General features: G+C 40.5%; 1 protein-coding gene across 1 annotated transcript in view; it reads right to left on the bottom strand.

Annotated features, from left to right (window-relative positions):
- pkd1a (polycystic kidney disease 1a) overlaps positions 1-11,337 on the bottom strand; it is a 73,094-nt gene extending 61,757 nt beyond the window's left edge. Inside the window, exon 1 of the mRNA XM_084383694.1 lies at positions 10,869-11,337. Within this exon, the coding sequence (XP_084239820.1) occupies positions 10,869-11,143 (275 nt within the window). The 5' untranslated portion in view covers positions 11,144-11,337. The remainder of the gene's footprint in view (positions 1-10,868) is intronic.
- Between the last annotated feature and the right edge of the window lie 11,415 nt (positions 11,338-22,752).

Raw genomic sequence — 22,752 nt, 5'->3', positions numbered from 1 at the left:
GCACTACTGTTCTTTCTCTGTCAGCTTGGTGTAGTGGGGGAGTTTACATGCAAACAGCAGATTAAAGGACGTGTCTATCCCGTGTACACACAGGGCGGAAATCAGGTTTTTGCACATTTGCACAGTTAAACAATGTTTGAGATTCGTGAAACATAATCACATCTAAGCACAGCAGTGTAAAACTGACACAAAGACTGTTTGCGCATATTTTTAGCCTTGACTCGACATGTTTTTTTATGCATTTGGCTCCAGGCAGGGAGGCCATGCAGACAGCACTGAAGTACAATTTATCTGCTTGTAGAAGTGTGAAGCTCCACATAACCTGATGCAACAAGTGAAACAGAAAGAGCAGAGAGAGCAGGAAGTACAGTGAGCGGGATTGCAATGGAACAAGCAAACAGCAGAGAAGGCAGACAGCACAATAATGAAGTCCGTCACCCAGCGGTTGAATAATCCTCCCTCACGACGAGCAAAGCCTCAACCACACTGATAGCGCAGAGGTCGGCTGCTGGCGCAATCCGCAGTGAAAACTAAAACTACCTCAGCTCCACACTATAAGCTGGATGTAAGTCTGCACCACTTCATGTTTTGCTTCTTATATTGACTCGAATGTGTCTGCTTGTTTTTCTGGTCGCATCAGTTTCATGTGTGGCTCTCAGGTCAAACTCAAATGCGACACAGGGCCACAGATATGGATCCTCTGTGCACTACGTCCTTGTTGTAAAGTTTCAGTTACATTTTTCTTTCAACTGTGACAAGGTTGGAACAGAAAACGACATGGGACAGGGACTACATGGGTATTTCCTGTTTAGTGATGGCAGACAGGGTGCATTCTTGACTTGAAAATGAAAATGCAAAACAGGCCTTTTGAATTACACATGACATTGAATGAAAATGGAACTGCTGACTTGGTTCTTATTCTTATTTGAGTCACTTGTCTCAAAGACCCTTATTAGCATTTAGCTCACGCAGCACTGAGTGTTATTCTGAAAAATCTTTATGTCTGGGAGTCTGCACAGTGCGAACAGACTACACAAACAGGGTGCGTTTCTGTAATTCTCTCAACACACACACATAAACACTCTTGTCCTGGGCGTTTAAATCTCAACACAGAAGGCAAAATCCAATTATCGTTCTCTTTACTTCTTTCTAAAAGAAACAACAGGGAGACAACAGGTTATCGAGGTGGAGCAACAGTCAAGTGTTTGCACGTGGTTTGTGCACTTTGTCCTGCTCCTTCACTGCCTCGCACGACCCAGTCGAAAGGTTAAGATTTTAGATTGGCTGCAGGCAAAATTATTAAAAGATTCTTGAAAATCTTCTATTCACATTCTGTCCTGTCAGTAAAATACAAAAAAAAGACTGGACACGGGGGAGCGAGGGAATGCTTCTTTAAAAAACATGTAAGAACATCTTTGCAAGTGTACTTTCCTCATGAGGGTCCACCAGTTAGCCTTGATTACCAATATGCTGAATGAATCTTTAATGCAGGTATAAAGCAGGAAAGAGTGAGCGAGGTCAGGCTTGTGATTCCTTCCACTGCAAATCTAACTTACAGTATTTATCCGTTACTTGTGTCCTTTGTATCCAGCGGCCTTTGAGACCATCACGGCCCACGGCGTCTTTTGACCACTCAACCTGATCAGCTCGAAGGCCCCAGGGAGGAAGAGAGTCGGAATAAGAGAGCCACGTTAATCCGGCTTTGTTTAAAGCTGCTCCTGGCTAATATCTGGTCGCAGGAAAAGGAAATGGACTAAAGGCGAAATCAGAGAATGTTGTGCCCACAGAGACCTGTCCCCACCCCAGCAACTCGGATCAAGCCGTTGCACTTGACAGGAGGACCTTGTTCTGAGCTGACAGAGTGCAGGCTACACCTGCTGGACGAGGAGAGCTGGACTCTGTGTTTGTAACATCGACGCTTGGTGCTCACACACAGTCAGTTTATCGACAGTGTTTCCCAGATGTCAAACTTTTAATATGAAGATGCCGACCACATTATCATCACCATCATGTTGCTGCTGTTTACATACACCCTGACACAGATTCAAAAGATGTAATTTAGTATGTTTTAGTATATTTGTATATAAATAACTGCATATATGTTCTGTAATTTGTTTAGCATGGAGCAGTTTACAAATTTTCATCTCATTATGCAACCCTGTGTTGTATAATGACCAGTAAATGACCTTGTACCTTCATTTTGCAGCCCATGAACATTGTGACTGACACTCATGCATTTGTTTTTGGGCAATGATATACAGTCACTTCTTAACTGTCAAACCTTGACTCTTGTAGATGCTGATTAATGGCGTGAAATACATTTAGAGGACTTGCATGAGAAAAATCAAATCAACATGCTTTGAAAAGTAATGCTTTATAGTTGGTCTGATGGAGCATTTAGCTGCAAGCATTTCATAAGCAACGTTTTAAGATGACAACAAATGGCTTCCTCTGCAAGCAGGAAAATGAATCTCCAGCTGGGCTCAACAAGGACAGCTGCCGCACCTGTATTTCATCCTCTGTGTTACCCTGTTAGTTCCCATTTCATGTGTCTGTCTCTTTTCAGGCTTTTCTGTTCATGAACACAGCACATCTGGCAGAGCTTTGGCAGGAAGTACTGCAGCCAACTGTGTGAGTGATGCACACATGTGCACAAAAAGCCTCGGAGTATGTCCGTTGTGTTGGTGTTACACGGTGTGAACAAAAAAGAGCTGCAGTGCTACAAACTTACAAGAGTTAAATCACTTCAAAGATATAGAAAGACTTCAATTTAGTGGATGTTACATCACCTGCACACACACACACACACACACACACACACACACACACACACACACACACACACACACACACATACCCCCCACACACACAGAAATTAGTTCCTTCTTGTGAAAACGAATTCCTTCTTTAGCCTGCTGTGTCCCCACAGCCACCCAAGTGAGTTAATAATGAACCAAGACATTTTAGTCACCAGCAGTTAATAATCACAAGTGCATGGACACACACACACACACACACACACACACACACACACACACACACACACACACACACACACACGAGCATGGGAGCTGTCTCATCTTCTTCTCTCCCCGTTTCTTCCCTCGTTCTTTGCTTCTGTGAATGATGTCATTAGTTACTATTGCCATGGTAACACAACAAACTCTCCCTTGCGTATGGCACGTATGTTCAATCTCTCCGTCCCCACTTTATTAAAGTCAGTGAGTGAGCGAGTCTGTGTGTGTATAGGTGGTTGTATGGTCGGTAACTGACTGGAGGAGGAGAGGGCCAGAGATAGAAAACACACAACAAAAAGCGGGAGACTGTTCCCTCCATCTCACTGCCTTCAAAACATGGCAAAGGAACGGTTTGGTGTTCTTAGGTGACTTCTCTGTCGAAGGCACTTTATTTGAATTGCTGCAGAAAGATCACAATATTCTTAAGAATGATTTTTTTCAGATGATAACTAGTGTCTACCCCTTTTCACACGACACTCGCATTATCAGAAGGACCTCATGTGATTAAGAAATCACCACCACACGTCTGTGTTTCGTGTGGCGCATTCGCACAGGATAAGAAAAGTCTCCGTTTTGCTTCTTTTTATCGACATTATCTCCAAGATATGTTGTCAACTTCGGTGAAGTTGGAATGATATTCACAGATTTGAACTTCCGGGATAAATAACTCATACGCAAAACGTTGTCAAAACACAAACGATGCCTCATTCATTCATAATAGACGACGAGCTGCAACCTAATTTTTATCCGAATGAGCTGGACAAATGACATTGGTCTTCATATGCAGCTGCTGTCAGGCGAGTGCGCAGGGAACGTCTACAAAAATGAAAAGTTTCCTAATTTCCCCAAAATGACTTCACAAATCTGTGGTCTCCCCGGCGAAATATGACAGGTAATATTTGGTGGAAGTTTTACTTTGCAAATTAAAGACATGGCCGATTCAGACGGGATTAACACAGACATCCTCCACGTTTATTAAAAATTACCAGAGGTCCACAGGTAATACTTGTCCGGTCCAAATAGGGCTCAAGAAACACTTCTCATTTCCCTCCTTAGCACCTGGTGGTGTCTAAAATGTACACACCACATATTTTCACATAAGACACGTGTTGCGTGGCGTAACTATTGAAAGTAACTTGTTCCATTACTAGATTATTGACATTAAAAAGTCACTTGTTACTTTTTAATGTTACCTACTGAGAAAAGTAGCTTGTTAGAGTACTTTTGCTTTACCAAGAATGAAACCCTCATGTTGCTGCTCATATTGTCCAGAGGTTGCACGTCTTCCTCTAAATGTATCGACTCTACTGACATTGAAGAGAATATCCCATGACCTGCATGGTAATAATAACGGGAATAAGAGATGCAACATCCCCAGCTCTTTAGTAATATATCATATTTGATTTCAAAACATAAAACCGAATGGGTGCAAGGGCGCAAATATAATAAGTTCAGACAACATGTAATATTTTGTATTTCAACTGCAATGACAAAGGTTTCATTACTTGAGGAAGATGAGAGTAAACAGAAACCGAGGCAGGAAGCAGCTGAGCAGGCTTTTAGCTGCTAACGATCAGGCAGCGAACTTAGCCAAGACACAGAGTTTAAGCAGCTGCCTCAATGAAAACAAGAAAACATGTATACTCATAACGACTAACGACTAATGAACCAGAAGTTGCCCTCTCTGCTCTGCCATCTAGCTAGCTGAGTAAAAGGAACAAAAACAGTGCCAACACATCGGAGATTTTCTTTTCTTTTTTTGGTGGAAACACAAGAACTAGGGAAATGTGGTGAAATCCTTACAGTAATGGATTACTAATTTGAATTGCAAAAGTAAGGCTTTACTCATTTACAACAAAAAGTAATCTGAGTACTCCCTATGCGGGACCCAAAATTCATGGTCTAATCCTTGTCAAAGTCGTACATTAATTGCATTATTCAAATAAGACAGGCCAGTCCAGCTATGCCAGGTCACATGTTCTGGTTGTGTCATTCACAAGGTAACTTCTGGGTGAGGATTTTGAAGCAATCTCCTACATCTGTGGTGCGACAGAACGTCCTAGCACCATCATTTTACTGGAGGCTAATTCTGCACTTTAAAGCAGTGAAACCTTTGTTGTTTAAACACAGGGTCAAGGAAGTGCTATCCATCATTAGAGAAGTTGAGACAGGATCGGTATAGCTCCTTTGATATGATGTATTAAAAGCTGGGCCCCATTTATAGAATTTGTCGAAAGCACAACTTTCTCCTGAAATCATTTTCGCTTACACACCTAAATTCACTTGAGATCATGTTTTATGTATTTCCTTTCAAACACTGCTAAAACACTCAGGAATCTTCCACAATATTACACACTAAAAAACACACTCTTAAAGTATTAATGCGTAGACAACCACAAAACAGAAGAGTTGTTTTTATCTAGTAAGTCAACAGTAATATAAAACTGACGCCAAAACTCTCCATGTGTACTGGGTCCCTCTTACCCCAGTATTGCGTCAGTGCTATATCGGCCCACACTGGGTACATTTTTAACCCAGTGGTTTTGACTGTGTATATGATTTTTTTCTCTATACTGCCAACGTAAACTGAAAATCTATAAATAAAATGTAAAAGTGGGCGAATTAGAGATGGAGTCTGGTCCGTCCTACAGCTGTGAAGCCTCATGACAGTGCAAAGTCAAAACTGCTCCCTGCAAATAGACATGTTTGAAAAGCACATCACCACGCCTGCAGTATGTCTGTCTGTGTGTGTGTGTGTGTGTGTATGCGTCTTGCTGCCATGGTAACACCACAAAATTCTCCTGAGCAGGGCCGATAGGACCGTGGTGTGTGTGAGACCACGACTGTGTTTACAGTTTAGATAAAGGGTGCACTGCTGAAGACAGTTGTCAACAACTGAGGAAGGTTCATTTGGAAACTAAATAAATACTTTGCTATTTGCCCGACTGTATTAAAGAGTGTCTTTACCAAGTACAGATTGCGATCGCTAACAGTCACCTCAAAGCACAGCCGAGCCAAGTAGGTGAACCTCAGGCAACTACAGCAAAGACTGATGACGGCTGACTCAAGTCTGACAACACACAGCTCAGCCTGACCAATGGCACACACCTCTTAAGTTCATGTTCAACACAAAATCAAATGACAATCAGGTCTTCAGCCAATTTTCTTTACTTCTGTTTTCCGGCACCTGCAAAGCACCTTGTGGGCGTCTCCTGGCCTTTATGAAAAGTCTGCTGAACTCGCTCTGTAATCTAAAATGTGAACTCTACAATGTGTTGGATGGAATTCAACTCGGACATGGCCTCTGGCTTCTTTTCTAGCTGCGCTGAGACTTCAGCTTGAGCAGTTCTGTATACGAAGGGTCAAGTCCCTCAAGCAGAAGAACTAGATGTTATCGGTTTGTGAGAAAATTTGTTTTTATAACCTACTGACCGGGGTGACAGATCTTTAAAAGGAAAATAACAGCAATTACATGGAGATCTGAAATACTAAGGGATCACATTAATTGTAGAAGTTCACCAGCCCCCTGCCTTCCACTGAGAACTGATTAGCCGTTACAAACTCTTTGCTCTCAGACACATGTTGACTGATTTTTTCATTTACTTTCTGTCTGCTGTCCCAGGACAGACTCAGTATAGTGGTGATTTGTGCAACAGCAATCAGCTTACTAAAGAAAGTCTACAGAGCCTTTAGAAAGTAAAGAGATCATTCCACAAGCATTTCCCAGAAGTGACTTCAGAGTTACATAAACTGTCTGCATGAAGTGCGAAAAGATTTTTAGTATGTGTGCGGGTTGGAACAGATGGACTGGTGTGTAAGGGGAATGCTTTTCTCCAGCTGCACTCCGCAGCGTGTTAAAATACTTCATTACCGCTAGATGATTTTGTTTACCGGGGGCTTGTCTAAAACTTTTTCATTTGGGGCCAGGTAGGGGCGCAGAGGAGAGGAGGGGACGCACCATCGCTTCCACTTTTCGATCTTTTCTTGTGGTTTTTATTACTGTCCGACCTTTCAGTTCATCAGATGAAAATCTGTTGCTTATACTGCAACTGAAAGGAAAACTGTGTAACACTACAGTTTTATGGTTGCCAACACATTTTGACATCAAACAGAAATGTTGCAAAATTTAGAGTGGCAACGTTTCAATACTTTTAGGTTTTGGTGAAATAGCCAATCAGAAATCAGAATTTTTTCTTATGAGTTCAATAATCTAGACCCTAATAAATGCCAGATGATTACACACAAAGAAAGAAAGAAATTCTGAATTAAAAAGCCTTCTCTTCTCTCTTACTCCGTATGTCTCCGTAGTGATTCACAGAAGCACATGAAGGTCACATTGTGTTGATGTATTTGTTAGAAAAAATGAACATCAACAATTTAGCCTTCATCACTTTGCCACAGAAAAAGGCCTTCTGATAAAATAAAACTGTCACTGAAACTGTCGAGTGGTGAAATCTGTCTAATGCCAGCCACACTTTAATTAGATGTAGTGGTGATCCCCGCACTGCAACAACTTCTTACTACGAGAACACACACACACAACCAAGTGCAAACCAAGATAAGCTTCAATGCATTTTGATTTGAACATCATACTGTCTTTCTTAATTAATTTACTGACATAAAACTAATCTGCAGTTAATTTTTTATCAATTTATCAATTAAAGCTACGATGTGTAACTATTCTTTACCTTAAAATAACAGCCTCGAAATCATGTTGACGGTACAGTGTCTTGTAACAGGGTGAATGGTGCCTCTGTCACTTGTTTCTGCACTATGTCACTTCAGTGAGAGGGTCGGATCACAGCGTTACATACATGCTTACTTCAACATACAAGTTTTCAACACATAACTCTGTTATGACGTCATGAGTTGTATTTGTAGTTAGCACCTACATTACATCTGACAAATTGTTACAGACCTGGGATCTGTATTTACGGCAGTGGTGTTGCACTCAGAAATTGTGGGGGGCACCAAATCACACAAAATGCTGATTTCTACATAATGTTGCTTGAGGCAATTTTTCCAGCAAAAAATTCTAAATGTTTTTTCTCCAGCTGTAAACTGAAATTGTAAACGGAATATATGAGAAACAGATTGATTTATAATAAAAATAATTATTAGCTGTGGCTAATATCAAGAATCTACAGTGAACCTTACTGATACTGACACTGTGAATGAAGAGTCACAGTGATACACAATGTAAATGTCAGGCTGCTGCAGCAATCTCAGACACATAATCTATGTGTGATCCAGACAGGCACCTATCTGGCCACGGCGTGCATACACATAAGGTAACAAGACATTTGTCCATAGACAGACACCACCAGCACAGCTGTGGGCCTGTTACTGATTTACAGCTTCTCTCCTGGTTGATGTTTAAGGGACAGTTTTATTCAGATCCACTGTTTGTTTTCTCCTCAACAGTCTCAAATTCAAACACAACAGTGTCAATAATAAAGTGGAATGAATTAGGGCTGGAAAAATATATCAGTATTATATCATTATTGTGATAGGAAACTATATATAGTCTTAGATTTCTGATATCGTTATACGTCTTGTCTTTTAAAGGCTGCATTACAGTAAAGTGATGTCATTTTTGGAACCAACCATCCTGTTCTTCTTGTTCTAATACTTGCCTTTACCCACTTAGTCATTATATCCACATTACTGATGATTATTTATCAAAATCTCTCGAAAATTTTATTATAATATTTACTTATTAAGTGCCTCATTTTAACAGCCTATTTTCATACCTAAAACATCAGTTTGACTGTATTTACTGTAAAAAATGCTGGGAAAAATAATAAGATTCATGATAGTGACTGGGAAAACTGTACTCTACCATACTACATTATATATATATATATATATATATATATCTTATTATATATATATATATATATATATATATATATACATATACATACACACACACACACACACACACACACACACATATATATATATATACCTTAGCATTAAGTGCCAGCGAGTATGACCTTTTAAAAAAAATCTTCAAATAATGAGTGAATAGGTAATACAGGACGAGCACTGCCTGCAGCATTATAGAAATGAACATTGTTAAGTTCTCTGCTGGGTCTTGGCTGGATGTCTCTTCCTGCCACGGTCGGCCATGAAATCAGAGATAATTAAAGGTAAAATATCTGATTTAAATTCCCTGCTTCTGTCTATAAGGTGGCAGCTGCAGACAAGAGGCCAAGTTAGTGAGGACAGTAACGGTTCACAGTCGGTTACCTCCACATATGGCTTCTGCTGGTACAGTAGGACCAAGGAGCTTTATCTAGACTGATGCAATTAGCATGAGAGTCTGACATGATTAGAGACGCATCCTGCTGCAGGGCCCGTCTGTGATTAACATGGCACCCAACAGAACACTCTTCCTTTCTTGTGCAGATACTCTCACTAAATAGCAAGTGATATTAAGAAGCCCTGCTGAGATGAGAAGGAACGGTTTGAATACCTTCAAAGCAATAACAAATATTACCAATACGCCCGCTGGCTTTTATTTTGAAGAATTCCAGCTGAAACACAGTTTTCTAAAACATAATTTTATGATATTCAAGTGCTCGTTTAGCCAGGACTCTAAATTAAAGAAGTCCCAAAATAATGCACGTGGACACCGAGCCTGGTACATGAGGTAAAGTTAAATAAAAGAAGGTAGTGTAAGGGGAAATAAATAATTGATAACATATGTCTTCCATCGGCACAGAACAGAATGTTCTCGCTGCAGCAGCACCAGAGGTTGAAGACTGATCTGCACCACAAACACCACGTTCAGCTTCTCTGCTGACCGACTTTAAACTAGCAAACTGAGACACATACACAAACTCAGACACACACACACACAAACACAGACACAAACACAGACACATGCACACACGCAGTGTCACTCTGGCCTTGGACAGAGGCCTGCGCCACACAAAAGAGGTCACCTCGTAAAGAAAGTCCTGCAGTACTCATTTTTTAAGCATCCAAAGTTTGCATGATTTCCTTGAAATACTTCTGCGTATTTTTCTGTCTTTTGATTTTAAAAGCGTATAGTGATACACAATGATGATTTGGTGCTAGTTTTTCAATGCCACATTACTCCGATCACCACATCTGTCAAAGTGCCTACACATGACTGCAACCAGCTAATGATTTATTCATTATTGGCTGATCTGCACATTATTTCTTCCTTAATCAATTAATCATTTCTGTCTAGAGACAGAAATGAAAAACTGAGAAAGGCTTTTTTTTCCACAATCTTCCAACAGAGCTGTTGGAAGATTGTGGAAAAAAAGCCTTTCTCAGTTTCCCAAAGCCAAAGGTCAACATAGCCAAGTTGCTGGGTTCATTCAACTAACAGAAGTAAAAGAAAAAAGAAAAAAAAAGGCAATGATGACCAATTTCCATGTAGAAAAGTAATACATGTGTATGATTACAAAGCTGGAACCACCACAATGTTTGGCCTGAATGCCTCACTAGTGACTCCAATGATCATAATCAATAACCAAGAAAGTTGCTTATTTATATTTATATTCTGTCAATCAACCAATCGATTAAACGATCAGTGTTTCAGCTCAACAACAACAAAGCAGAGATAAAAAGAAATCCTCTCAGGCTTCATGATGCAAAAAACAGTGATGTGGTGTCAATAACAACATTGTTTTAACCTCTACAGTGACATCATGGCAGACAAACACCAACATGAACAAAAAAAAAAAACTTTCTTTCATTGCGATTTTTTTCACTTCCATGAGTTTCACCTCTTCCAGCCATTAAAACCTGGTTGATTGCATGTGATTGTCAGTGAAGCCTCCGCTGTACATCCCTGCCCTCTGTACTTACAGCACGCTGGTGGCCAGCGGGATGTCCGCCGCAGCTGGGGCCCTCTCCAGCCCGATGTTGGAGCAGTTGACGACGCAGGACGGCTGGGGCACGGCCGGCGCGCAGCTGCAGTTAACGGGACACGGGCTGCAAGCTCTGCCGCCGTCCCCCTGCGGCCCGGAGCCCCATGCCTCCAGGCAGCAGAGCGCCACAAGCAGACTGGAAAAGAAGCTAAGCCTCGGGACGCAGACGCCATGTTTTCGCTTGGATAAAGTCTGTCCATTTCCACAAGGCATAGCTCACTCACATCTCATCGCCTCTGATGGTGTAAGTCCTCTCAGTGTGGGAAGAAGGAACTAAATACACGGGACAAAGGCAAACACACGCGTCCTGTTGTCCCTCTCATGTGAGGAGACACAAACAGAAGAGGGATGTAAATATTTGCCACCGTTTTCTCCTCTTACGTCTTCTTTAAACTTCTGCTCGGGTCCCCTTCCTCTGAAAATCTAACGGGGCAGCTCCACAATCCTTTCAAGGAAAAAAAGTTTTGGAGAACTTCCTCTCTCCTCCTCCTCCCACTGGATGCAGTACCTGGAGCCGCCGCTGGGAGCAGGCTCTGCTCCCTACTTGAATTATTAAAGGTGCACTATGTAGTTTTGGGGAAAACTTTTTAATCAGCAGATAAAAATCTTCATTGAATGATTTTTTCATTTTATTTTTATGGCTAAACAAACTAAATAAACAAACTCTCTTTGTTTTCATGGCTGAATAAACTGAGTAAACAAACTGACCATATAGGACAACACAGTTTCAGACTGTTTTACTTTGTTTATATGTGGCGGACCCTGCCACCTTTCTAGCTTCAAACGGTGTTCTGGGACCTTATTTTCCTCTGAGAGCAGCTTGTTTATTCAGTTATGGAAAAGATAAAGATTTTTGCGTTTGTATTATTACCTCATTCATCATGTATTATTACCTCATTAATATTGTAAATATTCAAATTCTTCTCTAAAACTACATGGTGCTCCTTTGATAGACTAATATTCTCTTCTTCAGAAATAACACCTCTACAGACTTGTATGAGCAAAGCTTTCAAATAAAATAGAAATCACTACAAGTTAAAAATAGTTACAAATGAATGATGAATGTAATATTTGTGTTTATATTCAATCAAGTCTGTTCAATAATATTTGTGGTCTTCTTACAATTATTGCAGTCATGATTGGATTAACCTACTAATGGGCCTGAGGGCAAAAAACCCGGCCCCTATTAACCTTCTGTTTACAGTCATTTGATTTATCACATTTCTTCTTATGGGATTTGGATGCCCGGTAAGACAAGTAATAATGCAACGGCCTTTTGATATTTCCGTCGATATACTGCTTTATTGGTAGCCACAAGATCCCAAAACAAATTTGCAGTTTATTATGAGTTAATTAAGGTGGTGGAAACCAACTGACTTCCCAATTAAAGTGAGGCCTTGAGGGACCCTGAGGGTCTGGAGCTCCAGGATACTTGCCCTGATTTGCCCACTCAGTAGGTTAATCCATCCTTGATTAAGATGCCAGGTTCAATTTATTCTTCGATAAATTCCCATGAATGACAGTGTTTCCATCCTGATGGTTCACACACTAGTTGACTGCCCCCCTCCCTCTCCCCCACCGGTCAGCTTTCACATTTATAAAGTCGTTCAGGACAGAATAACACTTCTGTATGTACACTAGTTGGTTTGCGATCTGCTAATATACACAAAGAACAAAAAGCGAACTCTTGCGTCATCAACACATAGCATAGCAGTCATAGCGGTGCACTTCCGTGTTTTGGCACAGTTGCTTTCACACCTGACGTGAACCGAGTACAGTACACGTGTGTTCACACTAATCAAACAAACTGGACTTTGGTATCAAGTGCACTCGGGAAGTCTCGCTACTTTGGGCTTCAACTCCTTACACTGGCGGCTTTTTTGTGTTTTCCGACCAGATACTATAGCTGACATTACTCGCTGTTCAGTTAATATTAGCACTTCGTGTTATACATGTGAACATTTTTCTTTTTTTCCCTCCATGCTGTCCTCGCAAGTGCTTCTGAGGGGTGATGGAAGTTTCTCAGCTGGCAGGTCTCTTTTGAAGTTTTATCAGAACGTCTCTGGGCATAAAAAACTCCATATGAGGTTGAGTCAAGTGAACAGCCTTCCAACTTCAGCTCAAGCCAAATCAATTCAGCTGCACATGCATTTATACAGTAGATGCTTTTCTGGCATAATTACCAATGTACAGTTTTGCCGAAGCAGCATCTTTGTGTGCATGTGTTTATGTGTGACAGTATCTCTGCCTGAGACGAGCTACATGTAGATTGAAGAGCGCTGTACCCCGGAAGCAAAACCTCCACCCTGCATAGATGTCCTCTGAAATTACTTAGAAGATGAAACATCAAAGTACAGAAAACATATAAATTTTTCAGGTGAAAAGTAAGAAATCACTATGAAGCCGCCACTTCAGCATCTTGAGGCAGTGATATAACTAAAACATGGCCTTCATCACCCACAGAGATGTGACACTTTTCATCTCACTGAAGTGCAGAAATGACATCGCTCTGCTGTGATTTGATGGTGAAATGACAGTCGTAAAACTTCATGTTTTTTACATTTTAAAAAACAAGCCCTCCCGTCTCTCTCTGCAGTATTTCCTGAGGCCGTGCAGGGCACGTGTTAGAGGTGTTTCCTGGGTGTTTGACTTGGCCGGGGTCCAGCCACTCTCCCTGCAGGCATCTGGTGCTCTGTACAAAGAAAAGACGAGTCCCACAATAACTGTTGCGCTCTCTTATCCTCATTGGCAGCTTTTCGTCGTTGAGTTCATATCTGAGAAGCAAAACGTGTGTGAGTGGAAGAGTGTATGAATGTACCAGATGTTCTCAGACAAATAACTCCAATTTCAAAAGTACAAAGCAATAGAAGACACAATGATTTGTTAGAAATAATCCTCTTTCAGAGGGTCATAGCTCCTACATTCTGTTCCAACTCTTAATTGAAGCTGTATGATGTTAAGAGTGTTTTTATGGCTGCACTTTTCAGTCAAATGGAAATATTCCAGGTATCTTGTGCCTGATTTCCCCCAAACTCAGGCTCATAATATCTGATATCATTTGAAACTTTGGGATCTTCACTGGACTAATATTAGTTCTGTAGGTTGGGCTGAGTAACTGCTTGTTAATTATATGCAGAAATGTAAGAGGGAAAAGATTAAAAGTATTATTGATAAAGTAGAAGCATTTTGACCAGAAATGACCTGAAATTGTGAGATAAATTGAAAGAGAAAAGCAGAAAAAGATAAAAGAGAGATGTGTCAAAGAAAATACTCATAGTGGCTTAAGCATGTATGTCAGATATAGACATCATAAAACATGAAATCCTGAAATATTTATTCTTTGAAAAAAAGATAGACTTTAACTTTGATGCCAGTCTTGTCCGGTATGTTCTGTACTGCCAGAGTTTCCCTTTGAAATGACACTCGTCTCTTCATTCGGTGGCAGGTGTTTAAGAATGAACCTTTAGATCTTTCCTCACCAGAGAGTCTTCATACATCTTATCTTCCACCACGGCCGTGAGCTCTTGAATCCCAGGCATGGAATTGAAGTTGGAGTGCAGCCTCTCTGAAGGACACAGAGCCAGTTTGTACGTGGAGCTGTTCAGGGGCAAGGAGGGAGGGAAATGACACAATTCATGTCAAGTTTAATTGCGTGACCTATAATTACAGTGAGAGCCTCAACAGGCTTCAAAAAGATTATACAAGACACAAAAGGATCCGTTATCACGGTCAGGCAAATCAGAGCAACAGAGCGCTCCGTGAAGGGGAAACATGGAACATTTTATTTCATATAATATTTTTTAGCTGACATTTCTTGGTGCATGCTGGTTTTCTTTGGTTTTTTTTAAGCACAGTTTAAACTAATTTTGCTTTAAAAAAGTGACTGGGACAAAATTGGTCACCTCACAAACCGGTGGGGACATGTTCCCCCCATCCCCACTGTAAATACAGCCTGCAAGTCTGGCCATTCACCAATATTATTGTTACCAAAACATTCATGTGTCATTAATTTACAATTTGAAACTTAATTCCTCATATTCACTGAATCATATTCCTGCCTGTAGACAAACCTTTGACAAACATTTTTGAATGTTCAACTTGCCTGCTGTGCACTGAGCAAAAAAAGACTATAAACTGGCTATATATTAATTGATAAATTAACTGAAAGTGTAACGATTGAAAACTATCTACATTTTCGTGATATATAGTGGCAAACTATGTGATCTATTCCAGAAATTTTGTATGAATTTACACAAATGTCAACCTGCTGGAGCTTCTAGGATCACCAAAGTGAAAACTACAAAAACATCTGGAAATATCCCCAGGTGTCCGTAAAAATATCCAGTGGTGTGAATCAAACAGCGGCCGGCCGTTTGGAGTAACCCCACCACCATCACCTTCGTGTCATGTGAAAGGTGGCTAATAAAGGTATAATGTGAATGTGATACGCCCACGTTCGTACAAATGTCAACCTTGGACGTAAATGTGGTTTGAAGAGATGTTAACTTCTAACATGATATCTTGGCGACTGGCCTGAAATCCTTTCATGCCAATACATCCAAAAGTTTCAGCCGGGACCAAAGTGCTGGACATCCCAATAGAGCCATGCTGTTAGCATGGCTAAAAACAGCACTATAAGTTGGTGATGTTTAATTTTTCATGTGCAAGGAGTTTTATCTGCAAGACACTGGAACACAGTTCACTACATCAAGCACCAGTTTGAAAAGCTTGAATCTTATGTGTCCTATATATTATCAGTTTCTTATAACCATAAAGATATACTTCATTATATTTGGATTTTAGCCTCCCAGCCTGTTCTAGTTCATCCCTGTTTAACCACACACATCTAAAAATTTGAGTACTGTAGATATTGAGTTGATCTCCTCTCGGTTGATCATAACACACTAATGGAGCTGGCCCAGTGTCTAAATGCATGAAACGTAGTATTCTGTATTTGTCTGGCCTGGACTGGCCCAGTCTGGGCCAGGGTGAAGGTAAAATGAGCATGGCTCCTGTTTGGATATGGGGAGGGTCCTCCAGTCCGGCCAGGAAAACAGCACTTACTGAGGCCTCTGTCTATGTTATTGTAGGGCTACAGGAAGAGAGGGGGAGAGGAGGGGAGCGGGGAGGATGACGGATGAGGAGAGAATGCAGAAGGAGAGAGTGAGGAGGGTCTGGGGAGGGTGAGGGAGACGGAGACGCATGTTAGAGAGGATCTGGGGAAAAAGATGATATAGTCATAGAAAGCAGGAGAGGGTTAGGAGAAGAAGATCCCTCACGTAAAAAAGGAAGTGGAGATGAAGAAAACGAAAATCTTTCATTTCACACGAGTCGGTGGTTCTCATCTTGGGGACAGGGATCCCTGCATGAGGTCACTAAATGAATCTAGTGCAGCAGTGGAAAGTAACTTAAGACACCTGAGGTAATATTTTAATACTACTTCATACGTCCACTGCACTCTATTTCAGGGGGAAATGTTGTGCTTTTTACTCCCCTACATTGAACTCACGGCTATAGTTAGTGGTGACTTTGAGCACTAGTAAACATTTCTCATTGGAGAAATTAGAAATAAGGAAGGAAATGTAAAATATCAGCTTTTGTCAGGAAACATACATCAGCAGTGACAGTAAAGAGAAAAGAAGCTGCTCTGTAGTCTGGTGGTACGACAGCGGATACTTCTGCATCTCCTGCCAGACACAGCAGGGTGAACAGACTGTGGCTGAGGTGGGTGTTGTCTTTACTATTTTAAATTCAGAACAACTTTTACTTGTTACAGAGTAACTCAAGCGAATGTCCCTCTGGGGATCAATAAGGTGTTATCTTATTTTTACAGAGTGTGTGTGTTTGTACTTTAGCTTCAATGATAAATTCACCCAAGAATCAAAATGCAGTCATATTCTACTCACCCTCATGCTGATGGAAAGTTAGGTGAAGTTTTGTAATCCACAAAGCATTTCTGGAGCTTCACAGCAAAACAGTGTTGCAGCATTCTCCTAAAAGAAAACCCCAAAACAAACATTTAATGGATCCATACAGCTTCTCTGGTGTTAAAACATAAAAAACAAGCAGAATAGACGCCGACTGAAATGGCTCCGTACAGCTTGTCCTGCATAATCCAAGTGTTAAGGGTGTAAATAACATCTGAGACTTGGATTACACCAGAGAAGCTGTATGGATCCATTTAATGTTTTTTTTGTTTTTTTTGTTTTTTTTGTGGTCCCCATCAAAACATTACAAAACTTCACCTGACTTTCCATCCGCATGGGAGTGAGCAGAGTAGATATTGACTGAATTTACATTTTGCATCCTGCCCCCCCCCATCGCCTGCTTTTAACCTGGTGGTATGACCACAACATCAGTCAGTGTGTGTAGTGCGAGTAGTGTCAGTGTGGTGCAGAAAATGGACAACACAAAAAAAAGAGAAAGGGAAGAGCTGAAAGGAAGTGCATTAAGAGGAGAAAAGCCTGAGAGCAAAGTGCCGTTAAACGCTTTAGATTAAAGATATTTTCATGAGCAGGCGACATGATTGGTGTTTAAAAAAAGAAAGAAAATAGCCATAGCCTTCCAGCAGGGCGGCCCTCAGCACATCATAATCACATCATAATATAACAGCATATCTTTCCTGAGTTACTTCTCTCTGTCAGGTGGAAGCACTCAGAGCTACGAGAAGATATACATACATACGTAAGTCCAGTCAGACCTCTGAGGAAACACCATGCTGTAAAACAATCACTTCAAAAGTCCACAAAAATGGTAAAGATCAATAATTATTACTGTTGTCGTAATTATAGAAATGAAATTGCTCTTAAAAAGGAAGAGACTTGGCTGCATTTCTCTATTTTGGACGTTACTGGCATAAACAGTAAACATAAAACTTAGTTCAACAAAAGGCTTTCAGTATGTGGTCTGGTTTGAATAGAGTGATTGTTGAGTTTGGCCTGGACTGATGTTATTATCCCGGTCGGTCCCTGAGGACAATATGAGTACTTCTTCCACAAAATAGCTGGACAAAATCATTGCCTGGGTAAAAATAAGACACAATACATTTTGACCATACTGTATGTACCTTTATTGGATTTTCTGTAACAGTTTCTTCCAACAAAATACTGTAGTTACACCTGGCCAGGCCTCTAAAAATGATTCAGATGAAATGATTGTTTGATAGAACTGCTGGTAAAGACCTGCTGAATGTATTGTATTCTCCTCTGTGGTTATCTATTAATAGCAACAAATGGAAGAAGAGAAGTAAAGAGTGCGAGAAATGGATGATTGCATCACTGCCAACATCTCTGCGATCGCTCCCATTGTGTTTAACCAGCCCACCTCCACTTCATCATCCACCTGTAAGATTTAATTCTAGTTTCTCTCGGTTGGAAAAATGATCACCATTACCCGGTCTCCATCTGGCCTGAGCTCAACGCATACTGGCATGTAAGGTGTGTGTTCAGGACTTTCTTTCTGTTCTGCTTCCACTGTCGCTGCCGTGGGCGTATAAATCCCTTTGAGACATGAGACACTGGGCGACCACACATAGGAAAAATCCATATGATATGCAGAGCGGTACAAAAGCTACTACTATTACCAAAGGAATTTGTGGTGGTGTTGTGTAGGAGTGCATTATGTTAAAATGTGTGTCTATTTTTCCTTTTTGACATAAATGGAGAAACACATTTTTTAAAAATACCCTAAATATCAGGAAAAAATCAAGACTGTGACTGTGGGAATGAAAAGACACAGCTGGAAGGGGACAGGAAAGAGGTGAAGCGGCAGAGGAGCAACAGAAAGTAGGGCATCAGCAGCAAAATGTCAAATACAGCATGTGGAGCTGGAATCTTACGCAGTAAATTAACGATCGATTTCAGTCAAACCAGAGGTGATTGTAGAAAGACAAACCATGACTGTTTTGGTGAGTTTTCTTTTATGTCAAGTTTAAATGAAGCTTGCTTTACGAAGAGTTGATAAGGTAATTAGGCTCTTCTTAGTTCGGTAAAAGGTTTACTTATTAGACTAAGTAGACTTTAACATCTCTCCGCTGAAACTACACGACGGAGACATGACAGACCGGGGCTAGCTAGCATGATATGTCTTTGACATAAGGTCAAGTCCAGTTGCCTACGACACAGCACTTAGAATTACCATGACCTGGATGACTGAGAACCTTCATCAACTCTGCTTACATTCTTATAGTCAACCAAATGTGATCTTTCCAGATGATTACAGAACTTCTGACAGCCATTTGGTAGCTTTTTTCAAGATATTTGCAACAAATGATCATTTTCTCTTGCCTTAATTTCGACAATTAACTCACTGACAATGCACACATCAGTATGCGAGAGCCCTGCAGAACTTGATGAGAATTTGTGAGATGTGTTGTACAGTGACGCTGCCGCCATTTAGATCTAAGTAACGCTCAGAAATCGCGTTTGTATAATGGGCCCATGCTAACCTTGAAGTTTCAAATAGCCTAGTCATTTATGTGATGGAAGGCTATAGACATAAACATAACATTTTTTACTTATATTGTATTGACAGTCTGTGTAAGTCAGAGAAACTATACTTCTCACATAGTAAAGTACAGGGATACAAAGGGATACAAAAGATGATCTGATGATAATAAGAAAAGGATTTGCTGAACCTTTTACGCCCAACATTCTCTGCTACACAATCGTAAGTATGCACAAAAGAAGAGAAAGCTGTTTTTTTCTCATCCAGCTTCAAAAAGACTCAGCAGGAGTCAACGAATGTACCAAGGCTGCAGCTAAGTGGTTTAACTTCAATATTAGACGTACATGCCCGCATGTAGACACAAATAAATAGACTCGGCCAGAGAGCACTCACAGAGTGCATACCTCCGCCAAGGCTGTGCAGTCATCTAGAGGTGTATCTGAAATATGCATCACAATACACAAAATGAGGCTGATGGCCAAGGTAAAACATAAATTATACAATGGAAAAGTCTTTTTAATTGAATCAAGGCTGGGTTTGATGAGGTATAAAGGAGATAAATTATAACATCATCTTAGTTTTGGTTTTTAAGAAAGAGTTTTTCAGTATGTAACATGGCAATTTATTTGCCACGGTGATAAACACTTCACACAGCTCTGACCCTCTCTCTATACTTCTCTTCCCATGGTGGTGTGTTTTAATGAGGATACACTGCTTTGGTCTGTCAAGAAATCTGATTCTACGGTCCTCTCAACCTACCTGCTGTCTACCTAAATAGACAGTGCTCATCTTTATTGTCTTAAATTAGGCAGGATACTTGGTGCAACACCTTTGAAGGTCAGATCATGTGCAGGTGCCACATGAGGGGCTACTGTAGATCAGGTGGTGGGGCAGGTTTGACATTAATTGGGTTCAAGCCTCTCCTCCTGTTGAAGTGTCCTGAGGCAAGACATGGAAAACCCAAATTGTTTCAGATGTGTGTATGAGGAAATAAATGTAAGCAGCTGTTGACAAAAGCATCTGCCAGGTGAAGGGACCGGTCAAGGACTCAATATGTGGTCTCACCGGCAGGACAGATGTTTCAATGCTTGATGTTGTGGCAAGAACCACTGAATTGCACTTGAAATTATGGTAAAGCACTGGATACCTATTTTTTTTTTTTTTAAATGATACTCTCTCTCTACTATCATTTCATTTATCACCACCCTATCTTCACTGATTTACCAGCTTCATAATTTCATCAGCCTTCAGCCCTCCCTCTCAGCAGAGTCATCAGCCACCACCACCTCCAGTGTCTAGACTCCATGGGGGGGGGGGGGGGGGGGGAATTTATCTTGCTGCTGCTCAGGGCAGCTCAGACGCCCCTCCATCATAAAATCTCCCTGTAGAGTCTAAGCACCAAAGACTTTCTGACAACATTTAATTATCACATTTCATCTGCTGTAATAAACATAATCTTTACCTCATTTACTAGTCTCTCCTGATTACAATATGCTCACACTGCATTCTAAACAAACAACAACAACAACAAGTCCACAAATTAGTAAGTAATACCAATTTCACACAAATGACATCAAAGTTATATTTAAAGGAATAGCTCAGCATTTTGGGAAATATGTTATAAGCTGGAGTTAGAGATGATCGATACAGTACCACTCATGTCTGTCCATTAAATATGAAATGACAGCAATAAGATTGGTATCTTAGCTTAGCTTAGCATACGGACTGGTAACAAGAACTAAACAGAAAACATTAACCTTGTATTTAGCTTCTTTAATTTGTATAAAATATAGTGTATACAACAAGTTGCAGTTTTGTGACCCGTTATGTATTTCTTAGCCGGGTGCAGTGACTCTCTGGAACCTTGTCATTATCAAGAGGTCGCCAGACAACCAATGCCAAAATGTCAAACTATTTCTTTAAGAGTTCGGACTTTTGTTATTAGACTCTTACTGTTATTTTGTGTGTGTGTGTATGTTTACTGTATGTGTATATGCCTCCATACACGCTCATACAAAATTAAATAGGGTATATATGGATGTATGATTTATGCATATCTATATATGTGTATGCTATTTTATTTCAGTCATCTATTTCATCCTATTAACTCATGTTTTTTTGATGTTGTTAATTTCCTTTGTTCTTTGGCAACACATATAACATGTAATGCCAGTAAAGCCTGTTGAATTGAATTGAATTGAGATTTTTGAGTTTTTTAGGACATGTCAGGGAAGATTGACACCAGTCATACTGAAACAATGTGACTCTCCCCTTTTCTCATTGATCACACAACTCACAGATTGATTCATAAATCTCTCCACCTCACATTTTGCACAACAAGCACATACTCCTTTTTTGTTCACTATGACTTGTACGGCCAGGAATTCTCTTAATCTCTTTTCCTTAATCAATACAATCATCATTGACCTTTGCTTTTGACAAAACCACAAGGGTAGCTTTTAAGGCAAACATTAGCATACTACTGTTGACAGACAATTAAAATATCACCTCCAGGCGTTGCTGAAGAATAGGAAATGTGTTCTGAATATACTGAATTGTTTAACCGCCTTCTTTTGTTCTTTCCTCACTGTAACACATTACCACAACAAGTTGCTTCACCAGGCTATTTTGTTTACGTCTGCTTCCCCATAGACCATATTCACATAGTGGCCACTTTCCTTTGACATCACGCTCAGGGTGGGAACCTCAAACGTGGTACTGCTGTGTTCCAGGTTGCAAATCATATAAATGTAGGGAACCTGAGAAATTGTTATAATTTAACCCCTTCCTGATTGATCAGCAACTGAAAAGACAATTGATAGTGAAAATCTGGAGGGACAATTAACCACTTCCTAGCTAACATTACTGTTTGATAGTGTTACATTATATGATAGGAAAGGCATAAATTCATTCTTAAGTATAAATGTACATCTTGGACACAACGTTCACTAGGAAGTGGTTGAGAGCTAACGTTAGCTAATGGGTAATCAAATAAGTTGTTTCACCCTGAAATATGTCCCAATGTCCCTACGTTTCTCTACATTTTTACAACTTGCAGCCTGGAACACAGCAGGATAACATTACCCCAGCATTTTAGCTTCCCACCCTGAGTGTGAAGTCAGAGAAAAATGGCAGTTGTGTGAATATGGCCTATGAGATCACGTGAGAGGGATCACATGTGACCCCAGCTTCAGTCTGCAAAGCTGTGAAGCCAGAGCGCTGAAGCCATGCCACTGCCACTGCACAGATCAGTGCTCGCTGCTTACTCAAAATTTTGTATTTTGCACATTTCGACACCGCACATTCTTTGGTCCTCAGCAACAAACCTGCCCAGTGTAAAGTAGATTGAATCAACGGTTCTTGAGATATGTGAGTCA

Source organism: Pagrus pagrus (genome assembly GCF_965226575.1).
Source record: "Pagrus pagrus genome assembly, chromosome: 2".
NCBI classification, from domain to species: Eukaryota; Metazoa; Chordata; class Actinopteri; order Spariformes; family Sparidae; genus Pagrus; species Pagrus pagrus.
The sequence above is the reverse complement of the archived record's forward strand: the minus strand, read 5'-3'. Positions and strand labels throughout refer to the sequence as shown.